The sequence below is a fragment of the Mus caroli genome, unplaced genomic scaffold (assembly GCF_978045245.1).
Source record: "Mus caroli unplaced genomic scaffold, Mus_caroli_1 scaffold_2, whole genome shotgun sequence".
Lineage (NCBI taxonomy): Eukaryota > Metazoa > Chordata > Mammalia > Rodentia > Muridae > Mus > Mus caroli.
The window spans coordinates 45,287,482-45,308,677 of record NW_028227257.1 but is presented as its reverse complement, the minus strand read 5'-3'; the positions used below and the strand labels follow the sequence as shown (position 1 = coordinate 45,308,677).

General features: G+C 38.7%; 1 protein-coding gene across 1 annotated transcript in view; it reads right to left on the bottom strand.

Moving 5' to 3' along the window:
- Tmx4 (thioredoxin related transmembrane protein 4) overlaps positions 1 to 18,667 on the bottom strand; it is a 40,428-nt gene extending 21,761 nt beyond the window's left edge. The window contains exons 1-3 of the mRNA XM_021156434.3: positions 18,352 to 18,667; positions 14,289 to 14,404; positions 682 to 727 (exon numbers count right to left, since the gene is read on the bottom strand). Of these exons, the coding sequence (XP_021012093.1) occupies positions 682 to 727; positions 14,289 to 14,404; positions 18,352 to 18,515 (326 nt within the window). The 5' untranslated portion in view covers positions 18,516 to 18,667. The remainder of the gene's footprint in view (positions 1 to 681; positions 728 to 14,288; positions 14,405 to 18,351) is intronic.
- Positions 18,668 to 21,196: the final 2,529 nt, after the last annotated feature.

The window sequence follows — 21,196 nt, the reverse complement described above, 5'->3', positions numbered from 1 at the left end:
CCAGGGCCAAAAGAATGGGTATGGGTGGGTAGGGAAGTGGGGGGGTGGTATGGGGGACTTTTGGGATAGCATTGGAAATGTAATTGAGGAAAATACGTAATAAAAATAAATAAATAATAAAAAAAAAGAAAAAAAGAAAAAAAAAGAAAAGCACATGACATTAAAAAAAAATTCTATTTCATCACTGTATAATCTGCAACTATAAGCTAAATTTCCAGTAATTTTTAATCAGTCAACTCATTTACTAACAAACTTGCAACCAATTACTTTTATTTTTTCTAGCAAAATAGCCACTGTCATCACATTAACAAATATTGTATTGACATTTTCAAACTCATGTCATCCAAGTTTCTACTTTATGATCAAAAACAAAGCACACATCTCACATCTACCTCTAACCCTTCCTTCTCCCACCTACTCAGCCCAATCCTACTCAGGATTCACAGGAAGCGTCTATACATTCCCTTTCCTCTCCATTCCTAATGTACTGCGGGGTGAAACTGACTCCATTGAACCTGCTTGGCCAGTATCTGGAATGACCCCAAGTGCTATATCCATGGAAGAGCTTTTGCCATTTTCCCTTCACCTCTCATTAGCATGGTTCACTAGTACCTACTTAACATATCCTCCTGCAGTGCTGAATTTTAGTCTCTGTAAGATAATAAACTTAATAAAACTTACTGAAAAAATGCTGGGAGAGTGGTGACAAAGAAGCGGCCACTCAAACCTAGGAAAAACATAAACAAAAACAGTTAAAAGTTAAACTCCAAGTAACTTAAGTATCCAGTGCTGGGAAGTAGCATCAAGACTGCTATTATGGCCATATGAACAAACATCACTGGAATTACTGAATTACATTTACTGATTATCTTTTGACTTAAAAAGAAAAAACTTTAGTCACTTTTCTTTCCTAATACTTTCCAGTCACTGACAGAGACATGTTTCACATGTTACCCTAGAATTTTCTGGTTTATGTTTTACCTGAGATTATATGAAAGTTAAATGAATATATTATATAATAGATACAAGTTAATTTTCTCTACTAGTTGTTGAGGCTTTAGATAATCTCCCTACTAGTTATTGTGGCTTTAGATAATCTTTTAACCTTTTTATGTTCCAGCTGTCTCATCTATATAATGGGTATATTAATGCTTAATTATTCTACAGTTATGTGAAGAACATAACACAGTCCCTAAGATAGTGAAGACTCAACAAATTATAGGTATTGACTACCCCAACTGTCAACGTAAAAAGAACAGGGTATTATTTATTGAGAAGGAGGTCCCTTTTAGATTCTCCTTTGTATAATAAAAAGAACTTCAATTTCTGGAGTCGCTACATTTTACACTATGTAAATAAACCAGGAAAGGCAGGGTATAAACCAGAAGATATAAGGTGGTTCAGAGTCCTTATAAATCAGTTCAAAAGTCAGAATTATATCCAGTCCTTACCGTATTAGATTTTTCAAGAATCTCTTAATATAGTATCTGACTCAATATGGAGAGTTGTTTTGAATATAGAGACTGCTAAACTTAGAATGATTCTGAATTGACTTCACTGTTTATGCAACTACAACAAGTGATCATAAGTAAGAATCATTCATTGTATATAACACATTAGTTCCATATAAGTCTGCCAGGTTCTCTGACACAAGGTAATAATGAAATTGATCAGCTATTGTTATGAAGTGTACTGGAGGTTTCAGAATTTCATTAAAAAAAAAAAAACAATAGAATGTTAACAGCAAAGGTTTAAAAAAAGACTTTTCTATCACCTGGAAGCAAGCCAAGGCAATTGTAAGGAAATGCCCTACTTGTTCTTTATACATCCAAACTCCATTACCTATAGGAAGTAACCCTAAGGGTACCCAAAGAAAGGAAATTTGGAAAACGGACATGTTTCATTTTACAGTTTGATAAACTGAAATATGTCCACTGTTCTATAAACACATGTTAAGTATCTCAATGAGCAACTACCTTAGCTTCTGAAAAGACTGATTTGTATCTGTTGAGGCCTGTTTTGTGACTGATTTTATGGTCAATTTTGGAAAAGGTTCCATGAGGTGCTAAAAAGAAGGTATATTCTTTTGTTTTAGAATGAGATGTTCTATACATATTTATTAAATCCATTTGGTTCATAACTTGTTAGTTTCACCGTGTCTCTGTTTAGTTTCTGTGTCCATGATCTGTCCCTTGATGAGAGTTGGGTGTTGAAGTCTCTCACTATTATTGTGTGAGGTGCAATGTGTGCTTTGAGCTTTAGTAAAGTTACTTGAATGAATGCGGGTGCCCTTGCATTTGGAGCATACATCTTCAGAACTGAGAGTTCATCTTGGTAGACTGTTCCTTTGAAGAGTATGAACTGTCTCTCCTTGACTTTTTTTTTTTTTGATAACTTTTGGTTGAAAGTCGATTTTATTTGATATTAGAATGGCTACTCCAGCTTGTTTCTTGGGACCATTTGCTTGGAAAATTGTTTTCTAGCCTTTTACTCTGAGGTAGTGCCTATCTTTGCCACTGAGGTGCATTTCTTGTATGCAGCAAAATGCTGAGTCCTGTTTATACATCCAGTCTGTTAGTCTATGTCTTTTTATTGGGGATTTGAGTCCATTTAACTTTAAGAGATATTAAGGATCAGTGACTGTTGCTTCCTATTATTTTTGTTGTTAGAGGAGGAATTATGTTTGTGTGGCTATCTTCTTTTGGTTTTGTAGAAAGATTACTTTCTTGCTTTTTCTAGGGTGTAGTTTCCTCCTTGTGTTGGAGTTTTCAATCTATTATCCTTTGAAGGGCTGGATTTGTGGAAAGATATTGTGTAAATTTGGTTTTGTCGTGGAATATCTTGGTTTCTCCATCTATGTTAATTAAGAGTTTTGCTGGGTATAGTAGCCTGGGCTGGCAGTTGTGTTCTCTTGGTGTCTATATGACGTCTGCCCAGGATGTTTCAGTCCTTAGAAGGGGGAACAAAATACTCACAGGAGGAGGAGGGAGGGAGGGACTCAGTAGGAAGAGAGGAGGGAGAGGGGGAAAAAGGGGGAGACAGGATTAGGTATGGGAGGAGGGAGAAATGATATACAGAGGGTCAGGAAACTGAACAGAGGCATGTAGGAATGGAAGATGGGGAACTGGAGATAGCCACCAGAAAGTCCAAGATGCCAGGAAAGTAAGAGGCTGCCAGGATCCAATGGGGATGACATGAGCAGAAATGCCCAGCAAAGGGGAGAGAGAACCTGTAGAGACCATATCCAGAGATTAGGCAAGGCCCCCCTGTTGGGGGATGGGGCTAACAACTCATCTCCAAATTTTTATCCCAGAATTGCTCCTGTCTAAAGGAAATACAGGGACAAAGTGTGGAGCAGAAACAGAAGGAAAGGTCATCCAGAGACAGCCCCACCTGGGGATCCATCCCATACACAGACACCAAACCCAGACACTATGGTGGATGCCAAGAAGTGCTTGCTGACAGGAACCTGGTATAGCTGTCTCCTGAGAGGTTCTGCCAGAGCCTGACAAATACAGAGGCAGATGCTCACAACCAACCACTGGACTGAGCAAGGCGACCCCAATGGAGGAGTTAGGGAAAGGACTGAAAGCTTTCTTACAGCTAACCATTTTTCTAATTTTCTTGGGCCCCTAAAAAGGAATTCTTCACCCCAATTCAACAGGAAGCAATTATAAAAATATCACTGTCCCTGTCCCTCAAATTGGGATGGAGAATTTTGGTATTTTATGCATTATACATATGTAGGGGATTACAAATAATTATGGCCTTGAATAGGAAGTAAAGAAATAGGTTAAATTCAGGAATTTCGTTTCTCTTTCCCTTCCTTTTCTCTTTCTTTCTCCCATCCATCGGTAAGGAAGAGGGTTGAAAAGAAAAGATCTTTTCCCAATCTGTTGGTTGCCAGTTTGTCCTACATACAATGTCCTTTGCCATACAGAAGCTTTGCAATTTTATGAGGTTCCATTTGTCAATCCTTGATCTTAGCTATTGGTATTCTGTTCAGGAAAATTTCCCCTGTACCCATGTGCTTGAGACTCTTCCTCACTTTCTTTTCTATTAGTTTCAGTGTATCTGGTTTTATGTGGAGGTCCTTGATCCACTTGGACTTGAGCTTTGTACAAGGAGATAAGAATGGATCAATTTACATTCTTCTACATGCTAACCTCCAGTTGAACCACACCATTTGTTGAAAATGATGTCTTTTTTCCACTGGCTGGTTTTAGCTCCTTTATCAAAGATCAGGTGTGTGGGTTTATTTCTGGGTCTTTAATTCTATTCCATTGATCTACCTGCCTGCCACAGAACCAATTCCATGCAGGTTTTTATCACAATTGCTCTGCAGTACAGCTTGAGGTTGGGGATGGTCATTCCACCAGAAGTTCTTTTATTGTTTAGAACAGTTTTCACTATCCTATGTTTTTTGTTATTCCATATGAATACCTGAGTTATACAGAAAACAGGTTGCTGGAGACAGGCAATGTTTCCTTGTTCAGATGTGCTATGAATACATCGATGGTCCTCAATAATCTGGAGACTCATAGAATACAGCATTTAAAGATGTTTTTCTTAACTTAAGGGCTTTTTGACACTGAGGCATGTCAACACCTGCCAGCACCCCATTATACTTCAAAGAAGATGGTGAGCATCAAAAGCCTCCACATGGCATTGCTTCAATTGTGGCAAGCTAGCCACTAGGCAAAGAAAATGCCCTAACTTCGTAGGCAGGCAGACTGTTGTTCAAAAAGGGCAAATGGATCCAAGGAGGCTGACTGCCAACCTCTGCCAATACGGGGTGAGCAAGTTCATCATAATCCCTGCTTTACAAAAGGTCTATCAGATATTCTGGGCCAGAAGGCTGAAGATAGCTTCTCCAACGTGTCAGGATTTTCCCTGTCCAATCACAGTAAAATATTAGCACAGCAGGAGACCTGTGGTTGGACAGGGAAAAGGGAGGTGGAGGTAAGAGTTGCAGAGACAGAGTGTCTCGGGAGTGAGAGGATGGCCAAGATGGAGGCAGATGTGAACCAGCTTGGCTTTAACCAGCCACAGGTAGTTATAATATCATAAAGGTTAGAATATTGGGATAATTTGTCTAATCTAGGTGGGTAGCTTGTATTTATTGTGTAGGCATCTTGTGCAGTGAGAGCTTGCTATATAAATCTGACTGGTTAACTATAAGTTTTAAGAGTTTTGATTTTACCAGGTTACTGGATATTGCGATATCTAACCATGAGGTTGACAGTTCTATCTGGTTACTGGGATGTGGGACTGCCAACTACAGGGGTTTATGGCTGAGAAAGAACTAGAAGCTCCAGGGACAAGTGAACCAGAGCAATCGGGTACTGAGAGACCAGGTGCTGTGGGAGCAGGCTAGAGAGAAGAGCCTGGTGGAGCCAGTGTTGGAACTGAGGTGGTTGTCGGGGCTGGGCGTAGTGGGGGAACAAGCCATCCAGTTTTTTAATATTTCCTGCTACACTCCAGCATCATAGAGAATATTGAGGACGGTCCAAGTAGTCAGCTGACTTTATCCTTTCTATGAATTTTTAGAAACTGTGTCCCTGTGCTTTCTGCATACTCAGATAATATTTATTCAATCTTACATCTCTGGTAGTGTTGAAGACTAGATAGATATAGTCTTAGATAAGCTTAAGATGTTTAGGATTTAAGAAGATGTTCTAGGTCTAATATGTTTTTAGGATGGTAATGCAAGTTAGAGAAGAAATGATTTAAATACAGAAGTCTGAACTCATCAAGATATATTAACTGATAATACACTTACGGTTGCCAAAAATAAATGGACTGGACATTGTGATTGTAACTCTTGTAATTGTTTCTACTGTATGTTGTTTACTATTATAAAAGAGCTTTTTTACTTAGAAAAAGGGGGGGGGGGGAGAAATGTACTGAGTTGGTTTGATGCTGTTTGAATTCTAATGCTAAATACTGGTTTTTCAAGATGTGGCTCCCCCTAACCTTCATCTCCTCACAAACATAAAGTGATCCTATGTGAGCCTTCCTCCTAGAGCCTGGGATAGGGCAGTGGAGGAAAAAAAAGGTGGTACTAGAGGTTCGAGTGAGAGGTTGCAGGTACAGGGAAGAGAAGGAAGAAGCAGGTGAAGGAAGCCCCTGCAGACCAGGACTGCATGGCCAAGAGAAACAGCAAGTAACAAAAGACTTTATAGCTGGAGAATAAGTTAGTATAGCACTAAGCCTGCCCAATGTAGTAGGCTTATAGCTTGTGAATAAAATACCTAGACTGTGTGACTTTTATATGGGCTTGTTAGAATTATAAATTCTTTCCACAGTCCATACTACAGTAGATGGCCTCACATCCATACACATATGGGTAGCAATAAGTAAACTTAGTAAGTTACTAAGCAAGACAGAAAAGAAGAATAAAAGAAAGACAGGTACACGTAGTTGAAAGCAGGACATGTTGAGGAACTGGGGGAATCCAAGGGAAGATGGGATATCTCATCATATAGATATATGAGAGTCCCTTAGAATAATTTTTTAAAACTATAAAGAACATTTAAAAACAAAAATAAGTAGGCCAGGCATGGTAGAGCAAGCCTTTAATCCCAGCACTTGGTAGGCAGAGGCAGGTAATCTCTGTGGGTTTGAGGCCCCAGGACAGCCAGGGTTTATTACATAGAGAATCCCTGTCTCAGAAAAAACAAGCAAGCAAGCAAACAAACAAACAAACAAACAAACGAGTTTAAAATGTAAGCCAGGCCCAGTGAGACTGGTAATCCCAGCACTACAAATCTGAGGAATGACTGACTAGTCTATATATCAAGTTTCATTCCAGTCTAAAACTAAAGTGATGCCCTATCTCATAAAATGGAAAATAAAATAATATAAAGATACTTGTACTATTCCATTCCATTAATGAATATTTTAAAAGGTTTAATGTCCTAATTATTTTACATAATTTTGTGTATTTATAAAATTTCCAAGTATTGTACATGAATCATACTTATTTTCATTGTTTTCGCAACTCTTTACTAAACATAAAGCACATATGATGTCACTATCTATATGTAAAGGTAAACAGAATAAAGGCCTCCCTCACTCAGCAAACAGTTACTAAGAAACTTCTTTGAAGAACCCTGGTAGTTCCTGAAGATAACTCAGATGAGGAAAGTAGGTCGTGTTCTCACAGAGGGAAAGATTTTCACTCATCACAATCATGGCCTGATAGAGACATTATACAAACAACAAAATGCATCAAACTCGACTCACAATGACTGCAAAAACCTCTCTATCCTATAAATGTAACTTCCAAATCAATTATATTTAGAAGGGTACCTGTACTTAGTGTAGAGAAAGAACGTATCAGGAGAAAATAACATACATTCTTTTAACACTTATTATTTCTACCTACCTCTCTTGCTGAACAATACCAACAAAAATCAAGCATCTATGTAAATCATCTGTTTGAATTTTCTATCTCTTGGGTCACTTGAAATTTGATACACTGAAGCACTGACAATCTGTTTTCATTATTTTTATAAAATAAATCTGTATTTACATAATACTTCCTACCCTAGCTGGGCTTGCTGACTTACTTATGCTTCCTCACAGAATGAGGGGTGGAATAGCCATTCACTCCCCCCAGTTATATGGAATTCTGCCCTAACTGCATAGGCCTTAGGGAAGGGCTAGAGTATATAGGCAAGGAAAGACTAAGGAAATAGACCCCATCTATACAGTAATGAGGGAGTCATCATCCTTATTGGGGTAGACCATCTAGTGTGGCTGCTTTAGGGATATCCACACTTGCCTGTAAACTTGTTCTGTAAAGAAGCCTGATATTAGTTCTCCCATGGTGAACTTTTGCAGAATCAAACTTTGGTCATTTGGATCTTAGAAGGCGACAAAGGGTAGAAGTTTCCTAGTCCTACCTAGGGTAACAATTCTGACACATTAATGTAGTCAGCAGACTATGACCAAATCAGACTTGAGTTTGGAAAAAGCAACACCATTGCTCCTGATAGGGATAGTAAGACAGCTGAACCTATACTGTTCAGAGGTTGGAGCATTTACAGAGGCTATTTTAACAATTTTCATGTGGCATGTGGCCGATGTGCCCTTTGCAAAAGTGGTAGTGGCATAGGCAGTGTGAAGGTTAGAGAAGTATCTCACTAAGGTTTGAGGCCCTCTGAGCAGGAGATATCCATAAGGGGATATCCTAGGCCGGCATTCTTATAAGTGCAATGGAGTGCCATGCCTGCATGATAAACACTCTGCCAAGTATGAGAGCATGAAAATGAAGCTGCTAGAAACCATAAGGTCATTAGTTGGAAATCCTAGTGGTAGGGTGAGTTATCTCCTAAGAAGCATCAGGCATAGAGACCCCAGAAGCTTCCTAGGCTACTGCCATTGTTATTGATTTCATTCCAGAACTGAATGGTAAAACAACTCAATGGTAAGATAGCATCACCATAGTTTATACTTTAGGACTTGGAGAAGTAAGGCTAGTACTGAGACAGAGTGTTCACTTCCCTGCAGAACAGTTTTTACAGTCTGTAACTAGCATAGTCTTTTTCAGCTGTGAATTCTTCATGCTTCATGACAAAGTATCACACAATATGTGCCAGACCCTAAAATAGTGACACAAGTAGTTACAGACAGAACAAGTGTTCTGATTGGACTTAAGGCCTGATCCACGGGTAGAAATTCATATCTGATACTTGAAACCTAGACAAAAACCTGTGTGGCCAAGGAAGTCATAGGCCCTAGTGAAGAAGCAGATGCTATTTCTTTGTTAAATAAATATGTACCAGCTAAGGTACTGCCTAACATTTGTGTCATGTATACAATCAAGTTATTACTTGACTCAGTGTTTTCATTTCCCATCTTTCAAACTTTTCCTTGCTTATATTTTTTAGGAGGAGTAATACCACCCAAGACTTGCCAAAACTCATGCTCTAAGATAGGGGGACTAACAGAGATCCTGGGGTTCAATGCCTCACTGAAGTTGGAGAGGAATTGTCAGACATCTATGTCACCCCTTCCAAGGCTCAGAGAACCTTGTGGAAGAGAATGGCAGAAAAAAAAATTAAGAACCAAAGGAAAAGCTTGAGTGAAGTGTATAACTATCTGCCATGCCAAACTGCTTGTTGACTGTTGATATTCCTCCATGGAAGGAGGGGCTGGGAGAAGCTTGGATCCAGCCACTTCCCACAACACCCACAACAGGTTATATGCAACTCTGCCTGCTTGAATGTGATCCTGGGGAAGTACAGTCATAACGAAGTTACCAACCATGCAGAAGTGCAGACCTTCCCAATGTGGCTGCCTTAACTCATTGTGCTGGCTACTTTTATGTCAATTTTAAAAAACTGCAATCATTTTAAAAGAGGGAACCTCAGGTGAAAAAAATACCCCTGCAAAACTAGCCTATGGACAAATCTGTGGTGTTTTTGTGTTTGTTTGTTTGTTTTAATAATTGATATGGGAGGTGAACTAACCTCACTGTGCTGGTACCTGTGTTGATAGTCCATGGTGCTTTAAGAAAGTAGGCTGAACAAGCTATGAAGCAAATCTGCAAGCAGCACCCCTCCATAGCTTCTGCTCTAGTTCTTGTTCTACCTTCCATGAGTGATAGACTTATAAGCTATAAGATAAAATAAGCCCTTTCCTCCCCAAGTCTCTTTTGCCTTGGTGATTGAGCACAGCAATAGAAACTCTTAACTAATATACCCATGATCTTTAAGAAAGCCTATAAACCTAGTACTCCTTTAGAATAAACTCTGGTGGAATCCAATTCTGATTAGTCATTGGTACCTTAGGAAGAGGTTGCCTAATCTACCCCTAGAGCAAAACTTCTCTGTTCTCTCAGAATTAAAATGTGAAATTTAGAAGGAGGACTGGAGATACAGCTCATGCAGTGGTTTTCTATCTGGGTTCAATCCCCAATACCACTCTCCACTGACACCACCCTCTCAGGAAAAAGGAAAGATGGAAGGAAGGAAGGAAGGAAGGAAGGAAGGAAGGAAGGAAGGAAGGAAGAAGAGAAGAGGGAGAGGGAGAGAGGAAGAAAAGGAGAGGGGGAGAGGGGAAGAGGGAGAGGGAGAGAGGAAGAAAAGGAGAGGGGGAGAGGGGAAGAGGGAGAGGGGGAGAGGGGGAGAGGGGGAGAGGGGGAGAGGGGGAGAGGGGGAGAGGAAAAGGAAAAGGAAAAGGAAAAGGAAAGGAATTACAAAAGGAAGTACACTCCTAAACCTGCAAAGAGAAAACAAAGTTTGGACATAGTCTTCCATGCCTTTTCTACTGTAACTTCTGCTTTAAAATAATACTGCAGCAAAGCATTAAAAAGGACATAAATCTTTTTATGTGAGGCCACTTCAAGTTATTAGTTTTCAAGATTTTTTGTTGTTGTTGTTTTTTTGAGACAGGGTTTCCCTGTATAGTCCTGGCTGTCCTGGAACTCACTCTGTAGACCAGGCTGGCCTCGAACTCAGAAATCCGCCTGCCTCTGCCTCCCAAGTGCTAGGATTAAAGGCGTGCGCCACCACCGCCTGGCTCAAGATAATTTCTAATGGGAACAATTTAACCAAAACACTGCCACAGAATTTTGAGTTTAATTTAGATAAAAATAAAATGTAGCATATTAATCCAGAATATGTAAGATTTTAATTCCATATCATAAAATTTATCTAAAACACATTTTAAAGAGGAACTAAAAGCTTCCAGGAAGGATAAGATAATGTCAGGAGCTGTACTGTGATATGCAAAGGCAAGTGCAATCAACTCCTGAGGGTAAGTCAGCCTAGATAAAAGAGTACACAAATGGAGATCTGAAACAAATACAAATTTTATATAAAAATATCTAGTGATATTCACATGGGTGGTATTATTTTAATTGCTCAGTCAGAATATTGATTTTGTATAAAGTATTAAGAATGATTTCAGGCAAGATGTCCTCTCTACATCAGTTGATAGACACTAGGCTTTTTCAAGTTCCTGACTACTCTACTATTGAACAGCAATGAACATGAATAAGCAAGTATCTCTATAGTAAGGCAGAGTCCTCTGGTTACATGCCCACGTGGTGTAGCTACATTATGTGCTAAATCTAGTTCTAGTCCTTTGAAATCCATGCTGACAGTAGGTACACAGGTTTGCATTCCATCAGCAGGGAGTAAGTACCTCCTTTCCCGTGCCGTGCCAGCATTCAGGATCATTTGTTGTTTTGATCTCAGGCAGTATGAGGAATTAAAATGAAATGTTAAAGTAGTTGCATTTCTCTAGTGACTAAAGATGTTGAATGCTTTTAAAACTGCTTCTCAGCCATTGTGTTTCTTTTCTTTTTCTTTTTGAAAACTATTTAGTTCCATACCCCACCTATTGACTGCTGTCTCTGTCTCTGTCTGTCTCTCTCTCTCTCTGTGTCTATCTCCCTCTCTCTCTCTCCTCTCCAACCCGTGTGTGTGTGTGTGTGTGTGTGTGTGTGTGTTTAGTTGGGTTTTTTTGTCATTGTTTTGTTTTTTGAGTTCTTTGTATATAAATTCTGACAGATATATACCTGGTAAAGATTTTTTCTCTGCCCCAAACCTGATCCTTCACACTTATCTTCTCAAAACATCTTATAACTCATCTATCAAGAAATTCTAGTCTCAAATCCAAAAATTTAATCATTATGGCTTCTAATTCATCATGTTCTTAACACTTGCTTACTGAACTAATCTCTCAAGTATACTTATTACCTGTTTCCATTTCTGAGCCCTACCATTTTTTTCACATATCAACTAAAGGAATTCTTTTAAAATATAAGTCATGCCAAGTATCTACTCAAATCCTCTAGCACCATCCTTGCAAGTATACTTTGTAAATGCACACTTGGTGCCATGGCCGACAAGAGTACTTTGGTTCCTGGCTATACTCAGCCCACTGGCCATACTATTTTTCAAGGTAGTCCAACTGGCACATGGTATTTGCTCTGCCTGGAACATTCTTCCCTCAAAGACTGATGAAGTCTGCTGTCTCCCTTTATCAAGATCTCTTCCTGTTAATAAGCAGACCTTCCTTGCCCTTTATATCTTAAAAAAAAAAAGAAACAAATGAACAAAGGAAGAAAGGAAGGAGCGAGCTAGATACTTTTATCTGTTTTCCCCCTTTGTTTTTATTATTATTTATTCCCTTCATTAGAATGTAAGCTGAATAAGAGTTATATATGTCTTTTTTAGCCATTTCTAAATCATTTGTCCCTAAACTCAAATATCCAGGATTATTTCTAAGCCCTAGTAAAAGCATTAAACTAGTAATTGAAAGTAAAATTATAAACTTGAAAAGACCATAGCCAGTATCATACAATCATGTATCACTTAAAGATAGAGACATGTTTTGAAAAACCCATTTTCAGGTGATATGTTGTTTTGTGAATATAACAAAATACAGTTGCACTGACTAAGGTGTGTCTATATTTACTACATTCCCTACAACTGGAGCTACTGTGGAACTGGAGACATGGACAGTTGGGAGCCACCATTTGAAGCTGGAACTGACTGGTCCTCTGCGAGAGCAATAAGTACTCTTAACTAAGTCATTTCTCTAGCCTCTCCAGCAATTTTTGATTTCGTAATTGCAGTTAAGTTTTTATAATTTAAAAGAATCATAGATGGGTCTGGAGAGATGGCTCAGTGGTTTAGAGCATGTGTTGCTCTTGCAGAAGACCTAGGTTCAACTCCTGGCACCCCCATCATAGCCCATAAACATCTCTAATCCAATTTCAGTGGATCTGATGCCTCTTCTGACCTCCAAGGGTACCAGGCATGTACATGATGCACAGATGTACGTGTAATCAAACTATTCATACTCATAAAATCTAAAAAATTTTTAAGGAATCTTAAGAGTTTTCCCTTAAAATGTGTCTTAAAACATCAGACAATGGTTTCTTTACTATTATGGATGCCACAAGGGAGAGTTATTTTTCCTTCTTTGGTAAGTATTTCAACGGCTGTCAGTTTACATTTACATAAAACAATGTGGCAGAAATAAGCATTTTTAAAATACTTCATAACACATTTTTCTTTATTCTTGATCTACATGCAATGGAAAAAAATAGCAAAAATTCTACATTTTAGATGGAAACCTATTAAATTAAACATTAGAATCATTAATCTACCACTAAGCTATTTATCTAATTTAAACCATACTGAACTCACAAGGAGATACTAAGGACTAAAATGTGAATAGGATAGCTACATTTTAAAGAAATCCATCATAAATTATGTCTAGTGGGTCTAACTCAAGTTTACACTGAACACCATCTACTAAAACATGAAAACAAATTGTGGTAGTTTGTTCCTCTTATAAATGGATGCAGTAGCTAAAAATAGAATTCTAACACAAAAGAATACTACTAAAAATTGAAAACATATATGTTTTATATAACCCAACTTGTGTTTTTATGTATAATAGTTATTTTTAAACTAAAAATAGTAACATAATTTATCTTTTCAGAATTTAAAATTACTTCATATTTCACAATGAAGGAAAAAGTAATTCTTGATATTTATAAATTATAGCTAACATAGTCACATGGAATGACTCAGGAAGCTACCAGTCTAAAACCCCAAATGATGTATCTATTAAAACAAGAACATCACAAAGAGAAGGGGGGAGGTGTTTCTTCATATTTAATGTATTTAGTGTTGCTAAGTGCTCAAGCTTAATTTCACAAATGGTGCCACTCAGAGCCTTCCGATGAAATGCAACATGAAGTCACAGCACTACCTGTGGAGTACTCTTCTGTAACCTGAACCGAATCACATCTCTACAGCAAGCTTCCAGTTTATAGAAAACAGGAAAATAAGTTATTACCATAAGAAAATATCTGTACATCATGGACTGTTCTCTTAAGTGTATTAATGCCATTAAAAAGAGAGGATAATTCCAAGTTGTGAGAAACTAAAAACAACAAAATTCAAGTTATGAAACTTGACTGGATCACAATTCAAAAAAAAAAAAAAAAACTATTAAAAAAAAACATGGGAAACCAGAGTTAACAATGCTAAAAACACGATGGGTGAACTATCATGATATTTACAACTTATTGTATCAACAAATAGTAATAATAACAAACATATGTGTGTATCTGTATGTATACATGTATATAAATCTGTAAAGACCCACATACACAGACACAAATACATCAAAATGTAATCTACTGCTTCTAGCTGGAATGTTCACCATCCTACTTGGCAAATCTTCTACATACATGAACATGTCTAAGTAAGTAGCTGCTAAACATTCCCATCTGTAGACCACATTTACAGTACCTGGTTCTTGAATGACATCCACCTTTCCCACACTGATCTGAAGTGTTTCTCCATTCTTTGCAAAAGTCTCCCATTCAGAATCAGTCTGCTGGCAGGATGGACACCATGGAGCATAACTGTAAAACCAGAAGAACTAATCAACACAAAATATGTGGAGTAAAATCTATAAACAAAATTAACAGAACATTCAAAGATAAATTCTTAACTAAAGAGGAGAATAAAAGCAAGCTTTCCAAAGTTATTTGACATAGAAACACAAAAGTGTATTATCTCCCTTCATGATTTTATATACAAATATTAATTCTATTTAAAAATTGGGAATATTTTCAAAATAATCTCAACATACATTTCCTCCATGTAATTTTTTAAAAATAAATGAATTTAGTTTTATCCTCTAGCTTTGATCTTTGAGGCAAATATGTTCCCAGCACCCAAAGTAAAATAACATTCAAGGATGTGCCGTTACTAGCCAAGCCAATTTCAGATCTCTCAAGTCTACAGAAATGATAGGCAGAGGCCAGAGACCTATCACTACTGGGTCCGCTAGTATGTTTCCAAGTATATACTTGATAAGTTCTTAACTTTTCCAAAGAAAAAAGAACTACTCAATACTTTTTAAAACTGAAAACATTAAGAATCTGGGCCTTAAAGCCATAACTCTGCTTTTTACATGTACTGTTCAGTTAGAAATGGGCAATGATATCTCATAAGAGCCTGCTGAGAAAGAAACATCTGTGCTAAGACCTAAGGAGAACAACCAGCCAAGAGAGGATTAACAAATGTTTCAATCTAAGCAGGAAAATGGTATACAAGAAGAATCTAACACTGAGTAAGAGAAGGTGACGATATTTTTCACAGCCTTAAAAAAAAAAAAAAAAAAAAAAAAAAACAAGGACTAGGGAGATACAGCTTACTGGGTAAGAGCACTGTTGTATAAGCATGCAGACCTGAGGTTCAAATCCCTAAATCATGTGACATAAGAGGAGATAAGCGTTAAAAAACACAAAAAAGTTAGGAATTAAATGAAAGGTAGTATATATAAACCAACATAAAGAAAAGATAGCATCAGAAAGTGTTTAAGGATAGCAACTAATTGCAGTGAGAGAGAAGAAATGGGAAATAACACTATAAAATAATACATAAAAATAAATGAGAGGGAAGGAGAGTACATTAAAAAAACCTAAAATGAAAGAAATTCAAATAGTAATAAAGTCATTTTGCAGCTTTGTAAAAATGTTTCAAAATAAATATAACATATTATCACAAATTCATTTTAACTGGTATTTCTCAAACAGAATAATTTTCAAAACTGAAAATTCAAGTCCAAGGACCACAAACATTGATTTTTTAAAAAATACAAAGAAAACTTCACTAATTAAATTTTGTAATAGTTTTTCATGTCTCAAATCACCAAACATTGCTAATATTTAAGAGCAAATACCAATGTAGGCATGAACTGTAACACAAGAGCTTGTCCCAAAGAATGGGAGTGTATATGAGCAAGTGAAGAATAAGAATTTAAAATGATGTCAAAATTTTACCAATACGATCACAAAGCTTTCTAACTCACTTCTTTACAGAAAACATATACATTTTATCTGTAGTCCTAATAATCTCGAAATATAACCAGACCATCTGAAAAGGCACTGACTTGAGAGGTCATATAAGCATGTGTAATACATGAAATATTAGTGTGTGTATGTGTGTGTGTGTGTGTGTGTATGCAAGTTTGTATGTGGTTATACATATACATGCATGTGTGTACATGTGTATAGGTCAAAGGTCAACACTGGGTGTCTTCCTCAATTGCTCTCCACCTTATTTTTTTTGAACCAGGATCTGTCACTAAGCCTACAGCTGACCTGTTGAATAGGGTAGCTGAGAAACAACTATCAGAGGTTCTCCTGCCTCCAGCTCCCCAGAGTCAGAATTAGAGAGAGACGTGGTTAACTGTATCTTGTTTCTACATGGTCGTAAGGGAGCTGAACTCAGGTCCTTATGCTTGTGTGGCTTCTCTCTTCTACACATTCTGGAGTAGCTATTTTGAAAGAACTCTCCAAAATGTATTTAGAGTAGGCCTATAGTGGTTATGGGAATACAAATAGAAGTTTTGGAGTTTTCTAAAGAATGAGGAATATAATCCAGTAACACAGGAAAATAGATTAAAACAAAACAAAAAAAAAAAAACAAAAACAAACAAACAAACAAAAAGACAGGAGGCACAGTAGCTCTTCTGAACCAGTTTCTGGTATCCAGAGAGAAACAGAATGTAATAGTTTAAGTTCCTCCCTTTCCATCCTCACTTCCTGCCTACCAATTCTTTTAAGACAAAATGCTTTAAAAAAGAGAAAGAAGAAACCATTTTACATATGTGTGTGTGTGTGTGTGTGTGTGTGTGTGTGTACAAAATGCAGCTAGACACATACCAAGTCCCAGGAATGGATTATAACTATCTAGGTTGGGGCATTTTAAAACAATAAAATAGGAACCATACAGTAGTTGTTAGTTAGCACTAAATTGGAAGCTTACTGGGACTTACAATCATCTCAGTTTTATTGTTCTTATTTCTTTTCCTTAAAAAAAGCAAAGAAATAAAAAAAAAAAAAGGACCCACTAAGGAGTTAGTAGCAGATCTGAGGCCTTTTCACTGGGACTGCTTTTACACTTCACATAAAACCACTTAGTCTAACTGGAAAACCATCTAGATAAACACCTGAATAAGGAACTTTGAAATGATAGCATTATCTATAGAAATAGCTGACAAAAGCTGTTTCTCAAAGCTCTGAAATACTGCCAGCTTGGCAGTGCTAACATAAAGCTTACTGTTTTTAACTCTAGCACTCAAGAGGCAGTGACAGGCTGATTTCTGTGACTTGGAGGCCACTCAGGTCTACACAGCCAGATCCAATCTAGCCAGAAATACATAGTGATACCCTCTCAAAAAAAAGAAAAAGACATTTCTCTCAAATAAAATAGGCCCTCATTTCCATCCAAATAGGTTATTCATATCCATAGCCTTATAGTTTTACTGATCTGATGATTTAACTGGAGTACTGCATTTTGAGGTCTAGATATCTCCATAGTTTGAGGGGATAAGTACCCATTATGTTCTTTAATTTACATATTTTTTACTCTGATTTCAGGCATCCACTTACAATCTGAACTGAAGAATTCCAAATGTGCCCTTGGATAATTTTTTTAAAAAATACAATTTTGAGAATATCTATATCCTCAACATAAAATTAATTACCAAATGGTAGTGATAAATCTGTATTACCTGAGACCACCTGCTATGGTAATGTGGTCTCATAAATTATGTTCCCAGACATTTTTTCATTTTCCCTGGATGCCCATGAGTCTATGAGCCTTTTCAGATGACTGTCCCCTTCCCTGGTATTAATTTCATATTACAATCAACATAAATCCCTTCCCTTTGTCCTGACAGCTTCACGTAACCTTCACGCATGGCACTACGCACCACTTACAGACTTATTTCCCTTTATGCCATTGGCGCAATCCAATTATGATACTGACTCAAAAGTCCTACCTCTAAAAATTATGGCGTCGGAATTTAATTTCTTTTTTAATTTAGCCACCCGTGTTTATGCTTTTGCCCCACAATGACATCTCAAGGTCTTCCAAAGGAAAAGTAGTATTTCACACAAACTGGTCTTCCTTCCCTGTTGCAATGGTTTATTTCAACACACCTTACCTAGCTGTATGCATCCCTGAATAGCTGCTCCTTTTCTAATATGGCTATACCTCTGAGGACTTATGGTTTTCTTCCCCCTGTCCGACTCCTCCCCCTGGTGAACTGCCTCCTCCACTTCTAAAACACTTCTGGCCTAATGCAATGGTGAAAGCGGCTAAGGATGCAGGCTTTGCTTCTTCATCCGCAGCCTGACAGCGCAGGGCAGGCAATGTGCGCATGCTCAGTGCGAAGGCCGCAGCCCGCCGCCGCAGGTGCTGGCAAGCAGGGACGTCGCGGCCCGGGTCTAGCCCGGGTTAGGACGACGGGCACCGCGAGGACGAAGCGACGTGCGGGGAGGGTGGGGACACTCACAATTTCAGCATCCACTCGCCCTCCATCACCAGCGTCCAGTTGGAGGCGGTCATGGGCTGCACACGGCTCTCCTCGGCCGGCAGCGCGGCCTGCTCGAGACCCTCGGCCGCTGCCGCCGCGAGCCAGGCGGCCAGGAGTACCGGGACGCAGAAGCCGCCTGTCATGGTGGCGCCTGTGAGGTAGCTCGGCTCTCTGAGGGCGGGGAGCACTGGCTGGGCTTCTCACCCCAAGCAACCGCCTTCACAGAGGTCTGAGGAGAGGCCAACCCGCCTCTGCGCCGCGCTCCCAGCCACGCCTGCCGCGCCTCCCTCAGCCTCTTATCTGCCCGCCTGGCAAGGCCACGCCCAGCCACCCTGGCCACGCCCCCAACGCACTGTGGAAAGGGGGTTGCCAAAGCAACCGCCTGCAGTTTCCCAAGGCAACGGCCTGCTCTTCCTGCTGACTGACTGGCTGAAAATAATACAGATGACCCAATGCTGTTTAACCGACTGCTTGCTGTTTCTCTAAAGGGAAACGTGGCCATTGGCTAAATAAACCCATCCCCCATTTCATGTTAACAAAAATATCCAAGAATTGTGGAGTGGACCATGGCGACTGGAGGGAAGGACAATTTAAAAGCTCTCTGCATGCACACACTTCTGGAGCAGCCTTGCCCAAACAGATAAAACTAGATTAATGATAAATCTAGATAATGCAGCCTTTTAAAAGATAATTTTTTAAAAAAAATTATAGACTTTTAAAATACATGTATTAAAATGAATCTGTTCCTGACTATTGCTACTTGCAGTGAAATGGACACCATTTTTCTTCCAGCTACAGTTTTGTCAGACCTAGAGTCAGAGACATACATGATTTCTGTGTATTTACAGATACACATTAGGCAAATCTGTACCCTGGAACTACCACACCTTGGTGTAACACAACTGGAGGGCCCATGAGCTTATTTAGATGTCTAAATTGTAAGATTCAGTGGTGCAGCTAATGTACCTACAAATGTGATTTCTGTTCCTAGCATAAAACACAGCTATGCAATTCAGAGTACTTGAGAGTACTTAAGGTCAGCCTCTAGTCCGTAATATAGGAAAGATCAAGTTTGCATGCAGAGGTGTTGTCTTGTTGTCTGGATAAAATGTTATAGTGTGCACATTGAGCCTACAATGCTGGTAGAAAGTATTTTACTGTGCTTATAAAATATTCATAAACAGGAAGTCTACCATTTTCAGTGTAGCATTTTTAGCACAGAGACAGAGAGAAGCAGAGAGAGGGGAGAATAAATGGAATGCTTATGCTTAGAATTAACTGGCTTTAGAGCATGGGGGGGCTGAAGATACAAAGAGCAAGAGCGATGCAAGTTTAGTCAGTGTTGAAGCTAATCGCATCTTTTTCATGTATACATTTGTTGGAAGTGAGAAATCAAAGAGAGAAGCGCAAGAGGCACAGAAGAAAACATTAGTAATGCATTTCTCATGTCTAGCAGAAATTGTTTCCAGAACAATCCCATCTCCTGCATTTCGGATGAAAGAGGAAGATGCTCTGAGGATACTGCAAGGATTGTAGGAGGGGCTTGCCTTCTAGGAAGCACAGAGTAGGATAGGGGCATAGCTGCCTGCCCCTGCTATGGCATCTGGATCCCTGTGCTTCCTAGCCACAAGATCTAGGAGGAAAAAAGGACTAGCTCTGTTTCAATACAGTTGACATTAAAACATGCTCTGAAAGGTAGCTGTGCAGATGATAGAAGTATAATTTGCAAGGCACAATTCAGGATAGCTGGTTTCTATTTGTAGGCAACAGCATACTATAGCATTGATAAGGCTCTATATTTTCAAAGTCAAAATCATTTAGATGTCACACGGTCTCCTTCAGAATGCAGCTTTGGTTTTGTTCAACATTCCCATAAGTCCCTGTGCTCCAGTAACAAAAAGCTATGTCCCATTGCTGAAGCCCATTCTGCTTTGTTTCCTTATCTCTCCATTCTCCTATTGCTCTTCTGCCTCCCATCACAAAGCTCACACTGTTCCTGCAACAGCCCTGGCAGAATGGAGTTGCTAATTTCAAAACCAATAGCTGTTTGTCTCTATCACACCCCTGTCCCATGCAACAATGACACTTCCTTATCACCCTATTGTCTTCTCTCTTCTCCAAAGGCAACTGAGAACTGTCCAAGGTTATGGAGTTACTTTTGTGTCTCCTATAGGGTGGATTCCTTTTTTTTTTTTTTTTTTATGAAAAATAAATTTATTACATAACACCTTGTTTTTAAATAATGTTCAATTTATTTTATTCAGAATTCTGTGTAATTCATGTAAAATAGTTTGACACAGTACATTGTATGTTATAGCTTTTTATTTTCCCTATAGGGTGAATTCTTACAGCAGTGCTTGGGAGACAGTTTCTGGCATGACTCTGAAGGTCAATCAATTCCTGATATTCAGAGCCATGTGTGCCTTTCTCTCTTCTTGAGTGTGAGTTGGGCTAGTGACTCACTCCTAAGTCCTAAAATGCAACAGAAGTTATGGGTTAGATCTTCCACAATAAGATCACAAAAGCCCAGGGACTTCCATCCTGCTGACACTCTTTGTTCTTGCCTACTCATTTTGATACCATGTTTAGGGGCAACAGAGGGAGGCCTCAAACCAACATCCCACAAGGAACAGAGGCCTTTGTACAATAGCCTGCTGGGAACTAAACCTCGGGGACAGCAATGTAAATGACCAAAATGGGTATCCTTCCCCAGTTCTTGGGAGAGGGCACAGCCTGATAAGTGATCCAGAGCTTCAAGCTGAAGGTCAGGTGGGTCCTATATGTAAGGAACTGAGATATTCAATGTAATTTTAAGCTACCAAGA